The 17,439-nt window shown below is 44.5% G+C and overlaps 2 protein-coding genes across 2 annotated transcripts; one reads left to right on the forward strand and one right to left on the reverse strand.

Annotated features, from left to right (window-relative positions):
- The first annotated feature begins 290 nt into the window (after positions 1–290).
- LOC136504801 (transcriptional corepressor SEUSS-like) lies at positions 291–8,417 on the forward strand. Its single transcript, XM_066499807.1, has 9 exons — positions 291–2,347; positions 2,424–2,543; positions 2,729–2,777; positions 2,879–3,093; positions 3,594–3,662; positions 3,760–3,854; positions 5,641–5,734; positions 5,965–6,034; positions 6,996–8,417. Exons 1-9 carry the CDS (start codon positions 1,193–1,195, stop codon positions 7,904–7,906), a joined length of 2,778 nt encoding a protein of 925 aa, XP_066355904.1. The 5' UTR covers positions 291–1,192; the 3' UTR covers positions 7,907–8,417.
- A 972-nt stretch (positions 8,418–9,389) lies between these two features.
- Positions 9,390–10,437, reverse strand: LOC136504500 (thioredoxin M-type, chloroplastic-like). The gene is made up of 2 exons (XM_066499438.1): positions 10,100–10,437; positions 9,390–9,998 (listed from the first exon to the last, which is right to left on the reverse strand). The coding sequence occupies exons 1-2, from the start codon at positions 10,323–10,325 to the stop codon at positions 9,676–9,678; spliced, it is 549 nt and encodes a 182-aa protein (XP_066355535.1). The 5' UTR covers positions 10,326–10,437; the 3' UTR covers positions 9,390–9,675.
- Between the last annotated feature and the right edge of the window lie 7,002 nt (positions 10,438–17,439).

The following is a 17,439-nucleotide window of genomic DNA, read 5'->3' on the forward strand; positions in this document are numbered from 1 at the left end:
GGGTGTTTAGATCCCACCCAAAATCCAAAATTTCCCAAGATTCCCCGTCACATCGAATTTTGCGGCACATGCATGAAGCATTAAATATAGGTAAAAAAAATAACTAATTACACAGTTTACCCGTAATTGACGAGACGAATCTTTTAAGCTTAAATAGTCCATAATTGGACAATTTTTGCTAAATAAAAACAAAAATGCTACAGTGTCCGTTTTCCAAACTGGAATGGATCTAAACACCCCCTTCGTCGCACACCCAGCCCAAGCCAGAGTCCCAGGCGCCAGCGGCGGAAAGGGAAGACGAGGAGGGGAAACAAAAAAAAAAAAGGCCGCACACACAAACACGAACGCGAGCGCCCGCAGCAGCAGCCCGCGTAACGTCTCCCTCGTCCTCGGGGTCCACACCCGGCCCTCCACGTGGAGGGCCCGCGCGTCAGCGATGCGGGGCGGGCGGGCGGTCGCGGGACCTAGTCGGAATCCAATGCGGTTGTGAGGTTTTGACGTCCGCAAGGACACGCGCACACGCACGCACCCGAGTCGCAGGATTTTCTACTGCTGCTACTACTCCCATCTCTTCCCTTCCCTCGCTCGCTTCCGCTTCCGCTTCCGCTTCCCTCCTCCTCGTCCTGCCGCTCGCCTCGCCTCGCGGGGAAGTCCAGCGGAGTCGCCCTAGCGGGAGTGCGGAGCCCGGCGGCGCCACCTCGGCGCCGGAGGAGGGAGGGACGTTTGCGCTGCTGCCGCGGAGGAGGGGTTGAGTTGAGGCCCCGGATCGCCGGATTCCGCCGCGGGCTCGCTCGGATCGAGGAGGCGCGGAGGGCGGGCTCTGGCGGTGACTCCGCCGGCCGTAATTCCGCTGGTGGCCGCCTCGCTTTCGGAGACGCGGGGCTGCGGAGGAGCTCCCCTGCCTGCTTCGGGCTAGCTAATCCGCGCTTCCTTCCCCCTCGGCCTGCCTGCTCGGTGCCGCTACTCGCTCGCTTGGTTCCGCGCGCTGGAGTACGGGACGAAAGGTGGAGGGGGAGGTGCGCAGACGCTGACGCTTGCGCCCGGCTCCGGTTTCGGCTGGCACCGGAGGAGTCGCAATCTCGGTTAGATTTGCCGCGCTGCGGCGGATGCTTGGACGCGCGGCGGATCTCGACCGTCGTTCCTGCGGCGCGGAGTGAAGGTACGGTTTCCCCGGCTGGATTTTGTTGGCAAGATGGTGCCGTCGGGGCAGCCCAACCCGTTGGGCGGCCCGGGCCAGCAGCAGGTGGGCGCGTCGCTGCTCCGGACCAGCTCCAGCCTCCTCGGCGGCGGCGCCGGCGCCGGCGCAGGTGGTGGCCAGCCGGGGATGGGGATGGGGATGGGCGGCGGGGTGCTCCCGTCGCAGTCGCCCTTCTCGTCCCTCGTCTCGCCGCGCACGCAGTATGGCGGCGGCGGGAACGGGTTGCTGGCGGGCGCGTCCAGTGTCGCGTCCATGCTCAGCAGGCAGCAGTCGTATGGGAATGGGGGGACTGGGGCAATGCCAGGCACCGGTGCCGGTCTCCCGATCGGTGGGATGCAGCACAGAGGCGGCCTTGATGGTGTTGGTGATTTGGTTGGCACTGGAGGGCCGGATTCCATGGTGTTCTCGCCCTCTGGCCCTGGTAGTTCGGGCAACCAGCTTGGTGCTGACGGCTTACAGCAGCAGCAGCATCTGGATGCACCGCAAGATTCACAGAATCAACAACAGCAGCAACAGCAAATGTCATTGGCATATAATCAGCAGCATATGATGCCACAAACTCGGCATCAGCAGCAGCCGCAGCCGCAGCCTGCGGTGAAGTTGGAGAACGGAGGCGTCCTTGGTGGGGTCAAACTGGAGCAGCAGATGGGGCAGCCTGATCAGAGTGTTTCCACACAGATGCTGCGCTGTTCGAGCGGCGGTGTGAAGCTTGAGCCACAGTTGCAAGCGTTGAGGAGCTTGGGTGCTGTCAAGATGGAGCACCAAAGCTCAGACCCATCTGTGTTCCTACAGCAACAGCAACAGCAGCAGCAGCAACATATGTTGCAGCTGTCTAAGCAGAACCCCCAGGCTGCAGCTACTCAGTTGAGCCTCCTACAGCAGCAGCAACGGTTCTTGCAGCTGCAGCAGCAACAACAGCAACAGCAACAGCAACAGCAGCAGATTCTCAAGAACCTGCCTTTGCAGAGAAACCAATTGCAGCAACAGCAACAACAGCAGCAGCAGCAGCAACAACAGCAACATCAGCACCAGCAGTTGCTTCGTCAACAAAGTCTAAATATGCGAACTGGTAAAACACCTGCTTATGAACCAGGGACCTGTGCAAAGAGATTGACACATTACATGTATCACCAGCAAAACAGGCCACAGGTAAACATTTTTCACAAATAAATATTGCCATTATTGCAACCTAGGTGGATGCTTATTATTAAAGATATGGTCTTAGGACAATAACATCGAGTACTGGAGAAACTTTGTCAATGAATACTTTGCCCCAAGTGCCAAGAAGAGGTGGTGTGTTTCTCTGTATGGCAATGGTCGTCAAACCACCGGAGTTTTCCCTCAGGTTTACCTTTTCTCTCTGACATTGAGTATAGGCTGGTAGTTCAAATTTTAATGCCCTGAGTGTTTGTTATGATTAATAGCAATCATGCAGTCTTTTGTTTACATGCGATATGTTTTTGGGAATACCCCCAATTTGGTCTTTTTGATTATTCGTTAACCTGTATACAATTTCATTTTATGTTTTAGGATGTTTGGCATTGTGAGATATGCAATAGGAAGCCAGGGCGAGGTTTTGGTGGGTATAATTGCAATTGAAATCTATCCTACTAGATATTTTCTATTTCTGTGCTATTATGCATCACTACTAACAATTTGATGGTATCCTACCTTTTATAGAAACGACGGTTGAGGTCTTGCCACGGTTGTGCCAAATCAAATATGCCAGCGGTACACTTGAGGAGCTTCTGTATGTTGATATGCCAAGAGAGTCCCAGAATTCATCTGGACAGATTGTTTTGGACTATACCAAAGCGATCCAGGAGAGTGTCTTTGAGCAACTGCGAGTAGTTCGTGAGGGGCATCTAAGAATTGTATTCAACCAAGACCTGAAGGTAATATGTTCTCTAGTTGATGAGATACTTCGTTATTTTGTTGGAATGGTGTTCCAAGCATAAAAAATGTTTGGCATTCTAGGGTAAACTGAGTGATAGTCTGGTCTGAAATTACCATTCTAGCCTTGTTAATTAATGTCATCAAGCAGCAGTGCATTTTTTTGCTTTCTCGTGTGATTAAAGATATTTTTTTATAAAATATTGCAATTACTGAAATTTATTACTCCAGGCAATCTTTTATGCTCCCATGCATGCATGCACTCATGAATTCATTCGTAGAGCTATAATTCAAAGGAAGGCTTGTCTCCCTTTATTGTGGAAGGCAAAAGGGTTTAAAGGAAGGGATACTTGTAAAGCCACCTCAAAACATAGGATGGCATACATTTGTGAATGAAGAAAAGACCTATAATGATGCATATAATTATGTAGTACAGGAGTAGTTTGTTGCACTTCTGATAAATCTGACACTGTTAAACTGTTGTGCCCATTGTACTCATTAGATTGCATCGTGGGAGTTCTGTGCCCGGCGTCACGAGGAACTTATTCCTCGGAGATCAATCATACCACAGGTATTATTTTCCCAAAGATAATGGAATGTGCATTTTTCATCTGCATTGTGATTTTGATGACAGACTTAATTTCATGCACCTTTTGTTCTTCTATTAGGTCAGTCAACTTGGTGCTGTGGTGCAAAAGTACCAGTCTTCAGTTCAAAGTTCAGCGTCACTCTCAAGTCAGGACTTGCAAAACAATTGTAACTCGTAAGGACACTTTGATGTTCTTATGCTTTTGAACTTCAAACCCAGTTCTTTGTTAAATTCAATATTTTGCCAAGCTTTTGTTCTCAGCTTAGTTATCCAATCTGGCAATCTCCCCACAATGCTACGCTGATATAACTATCCATACTTGTGGCGCATTGTTTCATGATCTTTGCAGATTTTGCCTCTTTTATTGCATCGGCGCTTCTAGTTCTTGTATGGTTGTACCTCTATATACATCAACCATAGTTTGCATCCTCATAGTAGAACCGGTTATTTGCTATTTGCTATATTTTTTTAACAAGATACTGGAGTCCTGATTTGAATTTTGCATGCTATAACCTTCATTTTATAAAATATTAGTGCATGTGAGTATCTAGGAGTACTTTGCATTCGAACACTGCACAAAATGGAGAGTTTCAAGGTGCTTTGTTAAGTTAACTAGAACATGCATGGACATCATCCTATGTATTGTGTGCGTTGGAAGCTGCTTGTATACATGCATGCCATCTGCGTTTAGCAAGTAGTCAATACACTTATTTCAGAAACATGGTTCTTGTTTCAAAGGAATGTTTTATTGAGCCAAAAAGAAACTGAAACTATGCAACTGGGAGCAGGAGCAGGAGCATGAGCATCAAAATACTGCAATGAGCAAGTAAACCTGTTGCTACTGGACATTTGAACTTCCTTTGACATAAGTACTCTCCATTCCAAATTATAAGACGTTTTGGCTTTTCTAGATACATAGCTTTTCCTATGCACTTAGATATAAATGCTAACCTTGGGGATTTCAGAAGATAATAACTCCAGTAGTGGAGATGACTATATATAGAGAGAGCCACATGGGCTATATGGGCCTATATGGGCCTTCATAGTTCATACACTTAACAAGTAAAAGCAATGTATTTAGAAAAGCCTATCTTACAATTTGGAACGGAGGAAGTAGTATACAAGCTATTGAACACATACATATTTTTCTATGCTGTTGTGAGCCACCTAGCTTTTGAATTATACTGATATCCTGCACTTGCAGGACCTGTTAATATTTATAAAAAAATAGGTAGGGAACTTCCCTGCCGCTCCCCCTCAAAAATTATGCTGCTATCTATATAGCCGACATTTATATGCAAGTGGTGCCCTTGTAGTTAATATAGCCTCATTGTTAATGGCCCCTGACTTCTTTGTTACTCCTAACCTTTCTCAACTATTATGGCATTTCCGTCTTGGTTGCTGCTGAATTGATTTTCTGTAATGGGCTGAGAGCAGTAACGAGCACCACAAATAATAACTATCTGTCCTGCATGGGTTTACAGGAGCAATGATTTATAATTTCTTGCCATACAAGTCGCTGGCCTGGCCATGCGAAGTTTGGTCTTGTGTAATATTTACAGATGTTTGTCGCTCCTGTAATCTAGTACTCCCTGGGTCCTATGAAATATAAGGCGGGACTTGACTTAGTGCAGTCTTCAAGATCACACTTTGACTGCTAATATATAATTTATGGCAACAAAAGTTTGATCGGTAGAAAATATTTTAAAATACAAATTCATATGATTAGAGTATTTGTTGGTCAGTGATAACAAAGTTTGAATTTTGAAATACGTGCACGCCTTATATTTTAGGATGGGGGGAGTGTGACAACAAACCTCCAATATTTGATGTCATGTTACCCTGAATTTAGAGAACTGCTTTTATTTCCCTTGTTATGATTTCTGTTTGTATTGGCATGTGTGATTGTCACTTCCTTGTACTCTGCATTAATTGTTCTAATACTAAATTATTGAACTAGGTTTGTCACATGTGCTCGCCAGTTGGCTAAGGCACTGGAAGTGCCATTGGTAAATGATTTAGGATACACGAAAAGATATGTCCGCTGCCTCCAGGTACTGACTGTTTCATGAGTCCTTACGCATTTCCATTTAAGTTTAACTTTTGATTCAGTTAATATTATCCCCTACTTTCTTGCAATTTGTGTCCACAACTCCACATGATTCCATTGTACTTAGCCATGTAGATTTAGCTACCAATTTCATCTTCTTTTATGCCACTCTCCTATTTAAGTGAAGTTATCACCCTGATTAATCTTTTCTTTTGTCTAAACATTGATAATCAGATTGCAGAGGTTGTCAATTGTATGAAAGATTTGATCGATCACAGCAGGCAGACTGGATCTGGTCCAATAGGTGCAGTATTACTTACCTTTTTTGTCCCGTTCTTGTTGCTTAATGTATTCTTGCTTTGAAACATAATTTGTTCAATATGGAGAAAGAAACATGTTATTTGTACCAGTTCACCCAATTCTGACTCCACTGTAACATCAAGTACAGTATCAATGTTAATTTCTCATTTGTCAAGTGCTGCAAGTTTTATTAGGGATTTTGTCTGTTTTACTATTGATTTTGAACCATCCTACTTGCACATATCTTCTGCTGTCAATGACCCTATCACATTGGAACAGTTCTGTTTCTGTGTTTTGCAGCCCATATGTTTCTGACACTATCTTGGTAAGGGATGTGTGTCATGTTCCAACACAGAAGCAGGATAGCTAAAAAAAATATGGACACTTTCTATCGGTTAATGTTCATCACATCTTTGTTTCTAATATAGCTCTTATCAATCCAAATCTCTGTATCTTAGTTTCTCTAGGATTTTGTCTAGATGAAAAGCTAATGAAATATACTATTGAACATACAACATATAGTTACTGGCTATGAGTTGGCATGCATTATAGTATTATTATTGAAAAGCTTGTCCAACACCGGTTGAGATGGTTTGGACATGTCCAACGGAGACCTCCAGAGGCACCGGTGCGTAGTGGAATCCTAAGCCAGGATAGTAACGTGAAGAGAGGCAGAGGAAGACCGAAGTTGACTTGGGTAGAGGCAATAAAAGGAGACTTGAAAGGATGGAATATACCCAAAGAGGCCTTAGATAGGAGTGCTTGGAAGACAGTTATATTCACGTGCCTGAACCTTGATTGCTTCTGCTGGGTTTCAACTCTAGCCTACCCCAACTTGTTTGGGAGGCTTTGTTGTTGTTGTGTTGTTGTTGTTGTGTTTAACATTTTTAATGTGGCAAGCCTTGGTATTTATCATTTTCTTCTGCTTGTTTTTAACGTACACAATCATGTTCTTTTTTCTCCAGAGAGCTTGCATAAATTCCCTAGGAGGGGGAATTCAGGGGTTAGTTCTGTTCAAGCCCAGCAGCCATCTGAGGAGCAGAAACCCGTTCCACAGAATTCTAACCAGAGTGGTCAAAATTCTGCTCCTGCAACTGGAATGCAAGTCTCTGCCTCTGTCAATGGTGATGCTACGTCAAACAATTCACTCAAGTGTGCACCATCTACTTCCGCACCATCTTCTTCATCTGTTGTTGGTCTCCTCCAAGGCTCAGTAAGTGGCAGACAAGACCATCCAACAAGCAGTGGCAATGGTCTGTATAATGGTGGAAACAGTGCTTCAGTTGCTAAGGCCAACTCAACGAACTCCATGCAATCAAATGGACCAGCGTCATTTCCTTCGCCAGCACCCTCAGCAACAAATGGCAATATGATGCCTGCTCCTCAGCACTCAAGCCAAATGAATTCACCAACCATGTCATCAAACCCACCTCCTATGCAAACACCTACAAGTCGACCTCAGGAACCTGAGCCAAATGATTCTCAAAGCTCAGTCCAGAGGATATTGCAAGACTTGATGATGCAATCCCATATTAATGGTGTTGGACCAGTGGGAAGCGATATGAGGAGAGCAAACATAATTACTCCTGGTCTGAACGGTGTCAACTCCTTAGTTGGTAACCCTATGACAAATAACCCTGGAATCAATGGAATGGGATTTGGGGCTATGGGTGGCCTTGGTCAACAAATGAGAACGGCAATGGGAAACAACGCATTGGCAATGAATGGAAGGACCGGGATGAATCACAGTGCGCATGACCTGACACAGTTGAGCCACCAGCAGCAACAGCGAGATTTAGGAAACCAATTGCTCGGGGGCCTTAGAGCAGCAAACAGCTTCAATAACCTTCAATATGACTGGAAGTCGGCTCAGTAGAGTGAGCAGGAATCAGAAAGCTCGCACCTGATATTATACAGTTATCCTTGCTGGGTCCATCACTGACAACATGAAAGTTACGTCTCCACAACCTGCCCTCCCTCGGAAGCGGCGGGTTCTTACTGATGGTGCATGCTACATGTTACAGCAAAAAGGAAACATTAGCGATGATCAGTACATGTCACAACAACCGTCTTTATGGCTGTGTTCCTTTGTATTCCACAAAAAAGAGAGCCTACTTTCACTGAGCTCTCATTGGGGCAAGTGTTGGTGGATTCCAAACTGGGGGAAGATCAGAGTGTCTTTCCCCTGTTTTTTCGGGTTGGATGACAATGATTTCTCTCTTCCAGTTTGTACTCTTGTGTACCATGGCTCTCCGTAAGTTGTGAAAGCATGAGTACCTATTTCCACCTTTGATGGCCAAGAATCTCATTGTAGCTGTGCTATACTATGTATAAGCTGTTATTTACTAGTGGAAAGCATCAGGGAAATTTTCTAAAGGGGGTGTGAATCTTGATGTCTCATCTGTGTACCTGTTCTTTTGATGAATGCTCTCATTTGGTTGCTTGATAGCAGCAGGTACCTGTTCTTGTGATGAATGCTCGTTTGGTTGCTTGATACTTGATAGCCGCAGGTTGACCTGTATACGTGAGCATGGCGTTGTCATTCGCTGATCACTACTCACTAGTATTGCTAAACACCGCTCTAGGGTATTCTTGCTTCCTCTATTCTTTTGTTGGATCAACATGGAAGGTTTACATTAATGTGTTTGTTAGATCAACATGGAAGGTTTACATTAATGTGTATTTATCATTCCTGAGCAAATGTATTGTGACTAGTAGCTGGAGATATGGTGTTGTGGAAAGTATGCGTGTGTGACAAAACACACGAGGTTCTGGAAAGTATGCGTGTGTGGCAAAACACACGAGCTTATCTCGTCAGGTTCAGCACACTGCTCCTAATGACAAAGCCAACTGCTCCTAATGACAAAGCCAAGCTCAGGAGAGCCAGAGGATTGGCTATTCCATTTTCCCAGTTACAGCCGGCCTGATTAAGAATTCTCCACATGTGCGGAGGAGATGGAACACCGGGCGCCGGTGTGCTAGCACTTGGCGCGCTGCTGACAGGGAGAGAAAGGGGGCTTAGGATTATTAGGCTTCGAAGGACTAAAGGTTGTCTTTTTCATAGGGTATTGGTACATTATATAGGGAGGAGAACTCTCTGTTTCAACATCAACCAGCGATATGGTACTAATGAATGTTGTATTTTCCATCTTCACTTATACTTATCATGGGCTTTAAATGTTAAAGTCGTTCCTTACTAAACGCCCATTAGTACTATACTAATGGATTATGTTTTAGTCCCCTTATGGATCTAATCCATAACAAGTATGATTTGGGCACATCACCAACAATACACACACACACACACACACACACACACACACACACACACATATATATAATGAAGGGAAATCATGCACTGAAACTAATTAATGTACTTTGGATTTGGCATAGAAGTATACATATAAGTATATAATAACGGAGCAGTAGCAGACGGCTGCCTGAATTAATTAACGCATCGATCATCATATCCGTATGCAAGACTAGAGGAGATACATGGCTGGTGTATATGCGCGTGCATGAACACTTATGTATTTAGTTCTTCACATGCATCATCATCAATCCCAATATCCCATGCAGCTCGGGGGCATAGCATAGCATGAGACATTGAGCTGCTCTCTCGCTCAGTCACTAGCTCATGCATGCTCATGAGCTGCCGATGTACTTGTCGATAAGGGTGGTGAGCGTGGACTTTGGGACGGCGCCGATGATGCTCTCCTTCTTCTCGCCGCCCTTGAAGATGAGAACGGTGGGGATGCTGCGGATGCCGTAGGTGGATGCCACGTTGGGGCTCTCGTCCGTGTTCACCTTGCAGCACATGATCTTCCCGGCGTAGTCCTTGGCCAGCTCGTCGATCACCGGCGCGATCATCCGGCACGGCCCGCACCACGGCGCCCAGAACTCCACCAGCACCGGCGTCTCGCACGCCATCACCATCCCGTCCCAGTTCTTCTCGTCCGCCACCAGCACTGCATCCATGCCCAACAAGCCACACAGAGACGACAGCGAGGGCCATCAGTCTATCTATCTATATATTTGCCGACGGAAATTAAATACTCCTATATATTACCTTCGTCCACGGCGTTCTTGGACTGGCAGACGTGCCGCGGCCGGCGCGTGGCGACGCGGCCGACGGACAGCGCCGCGACCGCGGCGGCGGCCCGCTTCGACGGCAGCACCAGGTTACTGCCGCTGCCGCTGCCGCTGCCGCTGCTGCCAACGACGAGGAGCCTGTCCTTGCTGCCAGCAGCAGGGGCGTGCAGCGCCCACGCTCTGAAGCACGTCTCCAGGGCCATTGTTGTTGTCGGCTGTGGTGGTCTCACTCACCTCTCGCGTCCGCGGCGAGAACGAATGTGGTGACTAGGTGAGTGTGAGTGAACGGCCGGCGTAGGAGGGGATAGGATTTGTTTCCCTGCCATTGGATGGATTTGGATGGATATTTGGGAGCAGGCTGGGGTGGCATTGTGAGGTGGGCAGGGCCTCCGGCTCTGCATGTGGATGAGGTGTTTTTTCAGCTCCTGCGTTGTCCACTTGTCCCCGTGTGATCTTCCTTTTTTTTGTGGCGCCATTTCTCTGCGCTGCTGTCTAGCCCGGACCACCTCTAAATTCAAGTAATGTGGTAAAAAGATCTTGGGAAAATATCGTAGTAAACATATATAGGAGTATGTCATATAGTCTCTCCATCCAGAATTATAAGGTGCATATTACATGCATTTTGAAATCCAAAGAAGACCATGCCAAGTTAAATAATGTTTTCCTTTTTGTAGAAATAGGGTTACTTACACAAAAACCAACATGACAGAGTTCTGAAAATATGACAACATGACCCAAACAGTAATCAACCTTCGTATAAATTACTAAAAAAAAAAAAAAAAGACTATGGCATACATGAAGTTATTAGTGGGACCCAAACTTATTGGACCATAGCTAGGGAAGTTGTATCCACAAGGTTTGATACTTGGAGCCTTTGTTTTTATTATATATATGTGTTTGGAGCCCTCTGTTGGATTAGTCCCAACATGAATCTTAGAGTGATCGATATAGGGGTAGAAACCAGTTTGACCCATATGGTAAATATCAAACTATACATGAAATAGAAAATTGCAATGGAGAAGAAACGAACAGGGAAAAAATATACATGCATGCTCTGTTCACCTACCTTGATCACTATGACCGGAGGAAATGAGCTCTCGAGGTGTTACCGTAGATGCTAAACACTAAATCGTTGGCCACACTCTGTTGAGCGAGTAAACGGTTAGATGACCGATCATATGATTTAAACGATGTTTACTGTAGCAGTAAATATGCATACAAATATCATGGTTCCACACTAAATTTTGTCCAAGTACGATTTGAGGCATGTACTCACATAGTCCAGTACTAGAGAATAGACAAATAGTTCTCACGTGACACTTGACACACGAGTACATATAATTACACACTACAAAACGATTAGACACTCAGCTTGTCCCCCGAATCAAATTTATATGGGCCGATCCACTAGCTAGTAGGGAGATGAGATGTAAGAGACTCTTGGTCAGATGGTGGAGAGAGCCGCCTTCCATCACCGGCCAGGTTCTAGTCGGTATGGAAGTGTGGAGAACTCCCTCCTGCACCGAATGGAAGAGCAAAAAAACACAAACCAGTGCCTCACCAACTAGATCCTTCCCTGTGTTCTCTAGGCGGAGTGGGAGGCGACATTTGAAAAGGCAATATGAGCCTAGAGAAGCAAAGCAAAAACCAAAACCCCATGTGTGCGCGCGTATGTGGGAGGGGTGTCACTACTACAGAAAAACTTTTGCACAGTATTTGGCCGCCACTGTTAATCGGTGGTAGGGCTGCCGGCCAAGCGCTTGCCTCGGTTAATCATTAACGAATGCGCCCGCCTCGGTTAATGGATTAACTGAGGTGGGCACCATAAGCCAATCGCCTCGGTTAATCGACTATTTTTGGAGGGAGGCGGCTGTCTTGAGATGTCCGCATCTGATTGTAAAAAATAAATAAATCATAACTTTTTCATATGAATTTGGATGAAGATAAACTTTATATCAAAATTATAGCTCTCAACGAGATCTACAACTTTGTAGTTGAAAAGTTTTTGAATTGAAACTGTTTAGGGTCCCAAAATATTGTTGTAAGCGCACAAATTTTGAAATTTGAAATTATCAAACAAATCCCAGATGTTGACATGGTCTATACAAAAGTTATAGTTCTCAATAGAATCTACAACTTTGTAGTTCAAAAGATTTTTAATTTGAATGTGTTTAGAGTCCCAAATATGTGTTCGAAGGTTATAAATTTTGAAATTTAAAATTTTGATTTCCAAACGATCTCAAATGTTCACATAATTAATACCAAAGTTCTAGTGGTTGACCTGATCTACATGTTTGATATTGACAAGTTTTCGATTTAAAGTCTCCTAGAGTCTCAAATATGTATTTGAAATTCACATGTTCTAAGACTTATTTTTTTGAATTCTTCAAACTATCTCTGATGCAGATACATCCTATACCAAAGTTGTAGTACTTCATAAGATTTAAAACTTTATAGTTAGAAGTTTTTCCATTTGAATTCATTTAGTAGCACAAATATCCAATATAAAATTGCGAAATATTGATATAAAAAGATAGCATATTATATATAGACATGAATTAGTGTGCAGTGCAGTGGAAGAGATGTGGTAGTGTTGAGCGCCAGGTTGTGGGTTCGATTTTCCATATTCGTAAGTTTTTTTGGTTTTCTGGGTTTTCTGAAGAACATTAACAGAGGCGGGCACCTTCCGTTAATTGATTAACTGAGATGGGCAAAGCAACCGCCTTCGTTAATCCACATTAACCGTGACCTAACCACCTCTGTTAATAAAAAAACACCCGCCTTGAAAAAGATTGTGTAGTAGTGTGTTAATCGGCACCGGCACCTCCCACATGAGTGGTTTGGATCTAGTGATACGTCTAGGAATATCACTCGTCCTCCATCGACAACAACTTTTGAAGCGGAGTGATGTCCCCATAAAAAATCCTCAATGCCTCAAATTCATCGAGAACTTTTAGGGCAAGGTGGTTAAGAACACCTTCTGCAAGGCGCCGCAAAAAGGGAATGCTAGGTAGAGAACATGACCATTGGTACCACCTTGGTGGCCACTAGAGAACACCTAGGGCAGCTAGGGTGGAGAGGGAGGCGACGGCTAGAATCCCCCAAAACCGCCCTTCTTTTTATTTTTGCAGGAACCTAAAGGTTAATCCAGGCTTCATCTGATAGGGTCGTAAAGAGGGGACCATAGACACCACCATCAGCTTCTAGAAGGGGAACATGAAGACACCCTCGGGCAGCCGAAGATCATGGCTCCTCATGAAGGATGGATGGGCCACCTGGATCCCACTGTATTCTCAAGGGAGCAACACTCTAGAAGACATGTGAAAGGAAGGAAGTTACCTCTAGCCTAGAGAGTCATATTCGATTTAGATTCCTATTTGGATTTGTACCAAAATGCCCCTAGGGTACAGGGAATATGCTTAGAATCTAGCTCTTGGTTATTAGGGGCATTTTGGCACATCAAGTGTAACTTTAACACTATAAATAGTGCTCCAATGGAATGAAGCAAACATGGAAATCCTTTAGGGTAGCCACAATGTGGTGTTAAAGTGGTCCATGTAGCTCCTTTAGGTGACTTGCTACTGTAGAGTGAATATTATGAGTAGAAATGGCTAAAGTGGCCAGAGCCATATGGCCCGCCCATACAAATCTATAAAGATCTCTATTCCTGGTGATCGCACTGTAGTTCAACAGTGACCTCCCCTTTTCTCACACCTAGATCACTATTCATCCATAGTATCTCTCTGCTGTGGTGCATTTATGTACCATGGAGAAGTGGAGACATACATGTGGAAACATTGGAGTGATGTGACTACTGATATGAGGAATAGCACCCATCCAACAAAACCACGAGTGGCAAACCAGTACTGTCAAGAACTCCAATAATAGTTTAAACTCTTTGACGACAATCTTCATCCTCCTTGAAATCCTTGCATCTCACGAGAAAAGCTCACCATTAGCACCTACGACATCCTTTGGGATCTTGATCCCAAAAACTTCAACCAACTTGAGCTCCTTATGACCAATATCATCTACTTCGTACTAATTTTCTATGTTTCTCATGGCGTAAGCCAGACAATGAAGTGCAAAGCGTGACATCTTAGACCAGCTGTTGATCTTCGATCTCAGCTTAGGATGTAACCCTTTATTTGACCAGTGGTACATGACTGGTGTCACAAAAGTTCTTGCTGCCTACAGTCTCAATGTCTCACACAACATCAATATTAGTCTTGCGAGTGATCTCTTTTCATCATTGGACAAAGCAACGCTAGCCACTAATACAACACCATTTTTATGAGTCCTGAGGAATCTCACCAAGTAATACCAACTATCACTTAGCGCATGGGTTCCAGCTTGAAAGCATCTAGGCCCCTAGTTGGGTTTTGGTGATTAATGACAATACGTAATTACTATGACTAACGTGTGTTTTGCAAAGGCAATTAAGTTATGTCACAGTAATGGAGATTGATTGGGCAATCATAGTTGTCATGCCCCTACGATGGAAATTGTTTCGGTATTCAAAGGATGGACGATAAGGTTAAAGATGGACTAGTTCTAAGTGTCGTTTGAAGTTGGAGAGACACTTAGAGTAGTTTATGACTTTGTTTTTTCCTTTGGCCATACTATTAAGGGGGGTATGGACGGGTAGCTTGACCTAGGTGAGTTTAGTGGGTTAGGTGTGGTGCACACTTGTCAAATCTAGCACTAGGTAGCAACTAAAAAGCCCTTAGATCAATTGGAGCAAACTTCATTCACATATGATTGCGAGTTGGAAGTGAATGGAGGGACAAATACTGACCGGACGCTGGTTTCGGTGTGACCAGGCGCTAGCGCAGAGTTCGGTCAGTTCATTTGATCAAGGTGAAATCATCTAGTGCGATCGGACGCTGAGAGGTGAGCGACCGGACGCTGGGTGCCAGCATCCGGTCGACTCCATAAGGTTCCAGAGAGGGAAAATCATGACCGGACACGTCCGGTTAGTGCTGACTGGACGCTGTCCTATGTCCGGTCACAACTTAAACACTAGGAGTCGGGAAGAACTGATCGGAGCATCTGGTCACCCTGCAGAGGCACATAACGGTTCATTTTGAACATGGGTGTATAAATACTTCCTCCATTCGTGTAAGGAGTAACTTTTGCTAATTCCAACAGCTGAGAAACACCCTTGAGAGTGCCAAAAAAAGCAAGGTCCTAGTGAGGTGATTGAGATTTGAAAATCCAAAAGAGAGCCCTCATTAGTGAAAGCAAGAGTAGCAAAGTGTGCATCCACCCTTCTCATTAGGCTTGTCGTGGTCAAGTGAGAGTTCGTGCTTGTTACTCTTGGTGATCGCCATCACCTAGATGACTTGATGGTGATTGGGAGCTTTGTGATCATCCGACGGAGCTTGTAGATGACCCAACTCAAGTTGTAAGCGGTTGTGGATGATTCACCATGATGGAGTGTGAAAGAATCAACCCATAGAGAGCACTTGATCCTTGCGCGGATCAAGGGGGAGCTACACCCTTGTGTGGGTGCTCCAACAAGGACTAGTGGGGAGTGGCGACTCTCCGATACCTCAGCAAAACATCGCCGCGTTCCTCCTTCTCTCTTTACTTTGAGCATTTACTTTGAGCAATTCAATTCTTGTCTTTACATTCATAGAATTGTCATGCTAGAGTAGGATTGGAACTTAGGTTGCAAGACTTTTTGTGCGGTAGAACTTTATAAACACTTTCTAGGCACAAGGGGTGAAGGTAGGCTAACCGTAGGGTTTAATTATTGCAAAGAATTTAGAATTAGCCCAATTTACCCCCCTCTTGAGCATCTTGATCCTTTCAATTGGTATCAGAGCCTCGTGCTCATGAAATTAGACTTAACCGTCTAGAGAAAGATGTCTCACGGAGATGGACCTCGTCCTATCTTTGAGGGGGATGATTTTCCTTATTGGAAAATCCGCAAGGAGGCGTATTTAGAAGCTCTAGATGTTGGTATGCTTAGAGCCGCCTCACAAGGATTCCCAAAACCTCGGGATCCCACGCACCTACAAGGCGATGAGGTCAATTATGAAAAATGGAATGCAAAGGCTAGAAACACCATCTTTAGAGGGCTTTGTAAAGATGTGTTTAATCAGGTGAGGAACCACAAAGATGCCCATGCACTATGGTCGGATATTTGTGTGCTCCATGAGGGAATAAAGAGCGAGCGTGAGGAATGCTATCATCTTGTCATGAAAAAGCTAAATTCATTTGAGATGCTTCCTAAAGAGAGTGCTAATAAAATGTACTCACGCTTGAATGTTCTTATAGGGGAAGTCAATGGGCTTGGACTTACTCAAATGCAACCATCCGACATTGTAAGAAAAATCTTGAGTGTCCTCCCCATTGATAAATATGGGCATATTGTGACTGTGCTTCATCAAGGTGATCTTTCCACCGCTACACCAACACAAATCTTGAGAAAGATCAATGCTCATGAGATGTACATGCATATCACACCACAAGATGGCTCATCTTCTACTAAGAAGAAAGACAAGGACTTAGCATTCAAAGCTAGCCAAGAGAAGGGCAAAGCAAGGCTTGAGTATGAGAGCTCAAGTGATGATAAAATTGATGATGCAAGTCTTGCTCTCATGGTGAGAAGAACCGTCAAGATGCTAAAGAAGCTTAACAAGAGTGGCATCAAGTTTGATGGCAAGAAAAAGAAGTTCTTCACTAGCACAAGTAGGAAGCCAATCTCAGAGATGGATTGCTACAATTGTGGAGAACTTGGTCATCTAGCACATCAATACACTAAGCCCAAGAAAGACAAGTACAAGAACAAGTACAAGGGAAAGAAAGATGACTCAAGCAATGAAGATGAAGATGAGAAGAAGAAGAATAATCCATATAAGAAGAAAGATGGCAAGAAGAAGGACTTCCACAAGAAGAAAAAGAATGGGAAGGCATACATCATCGGTGATTGGCTCACGAACATTGATTCATCAAGTTGCTCATCCGATAATGATAGTGATAATGAGAAGGTGGCCGCCATTATGATTGACTCTTCATCATCTTCACCGACACCACTGCCATCATTCTCTACACACCTATGCCTTATGGCCAAAGGTCAACGCAAGGTATTAAATGATGATGATAGTAGTGGTGATGATCATGCTAACAATGATGATGGTGATAGTGATAGTGATAGTGATGATGATGAATATGAAACACCTTCATATGATGATCTTGTTAATTTGCTAAATCAATATACTAAGATCATTAGAAAGACTAGAGCTAAGAATGATAAGCTAGAAGCTAAGAATGATTCTCTTTTAGCTAAATGTGATATAGCCAAAAATG

Source organism: Miscanthus floridulus, chromosome 14 (assembly GCF_019320115.1).
Source record: "Miscanthus floridulus cultivar M001 chromosome 14, ASM1932011v1, whole genome shotgun sequence".
In the NCBI taxonomy this organism is placed as follows: domain Eukaryota; kingdom Viridiplantae; phylum Streptophyta; class Magnoliopsida; order Poales; family Poaceae; genus Miscanthus; species Miscanthus floridulus.

Coding starts and splice junctions, on each gene's coding strand:
- LOC136504801 (XM_066499807.1), top strand. CDS start 1,193: ATGGTGCCGTCGGGGCAGCCCAACCCGTTGGGCGGCCCGGGCCAGCAG. Junction 2,544..2,728: donor CCACCGGAGTTTTCCCTCAG/GTTTACCTTTTC, acceptor TTTATGTTTTAG/GATGTTTGGCATTGTGAGAT. Junction 3,855..5,640: donor TTGCAAAACAATTGTAACTC/GTAAGGACACTT, acceptor TTATTGAACTAG/GTTTGTCACATGTGCTCGCC.
- LOC136504500 (XM_066499438.1), bottom strand. CDS start 10,325: ATGGCCCTGGAGACGTGCTTCAGAGCGTGGGCGCTGCACGCCCCTGCT. Junction 9,999..10,099: donor CAAGAACGCCGTGGACGAAG/GTAATATATAGG, acceptor GCATGGATGCAG/TGCTGGTGGCGGACGAGAAG.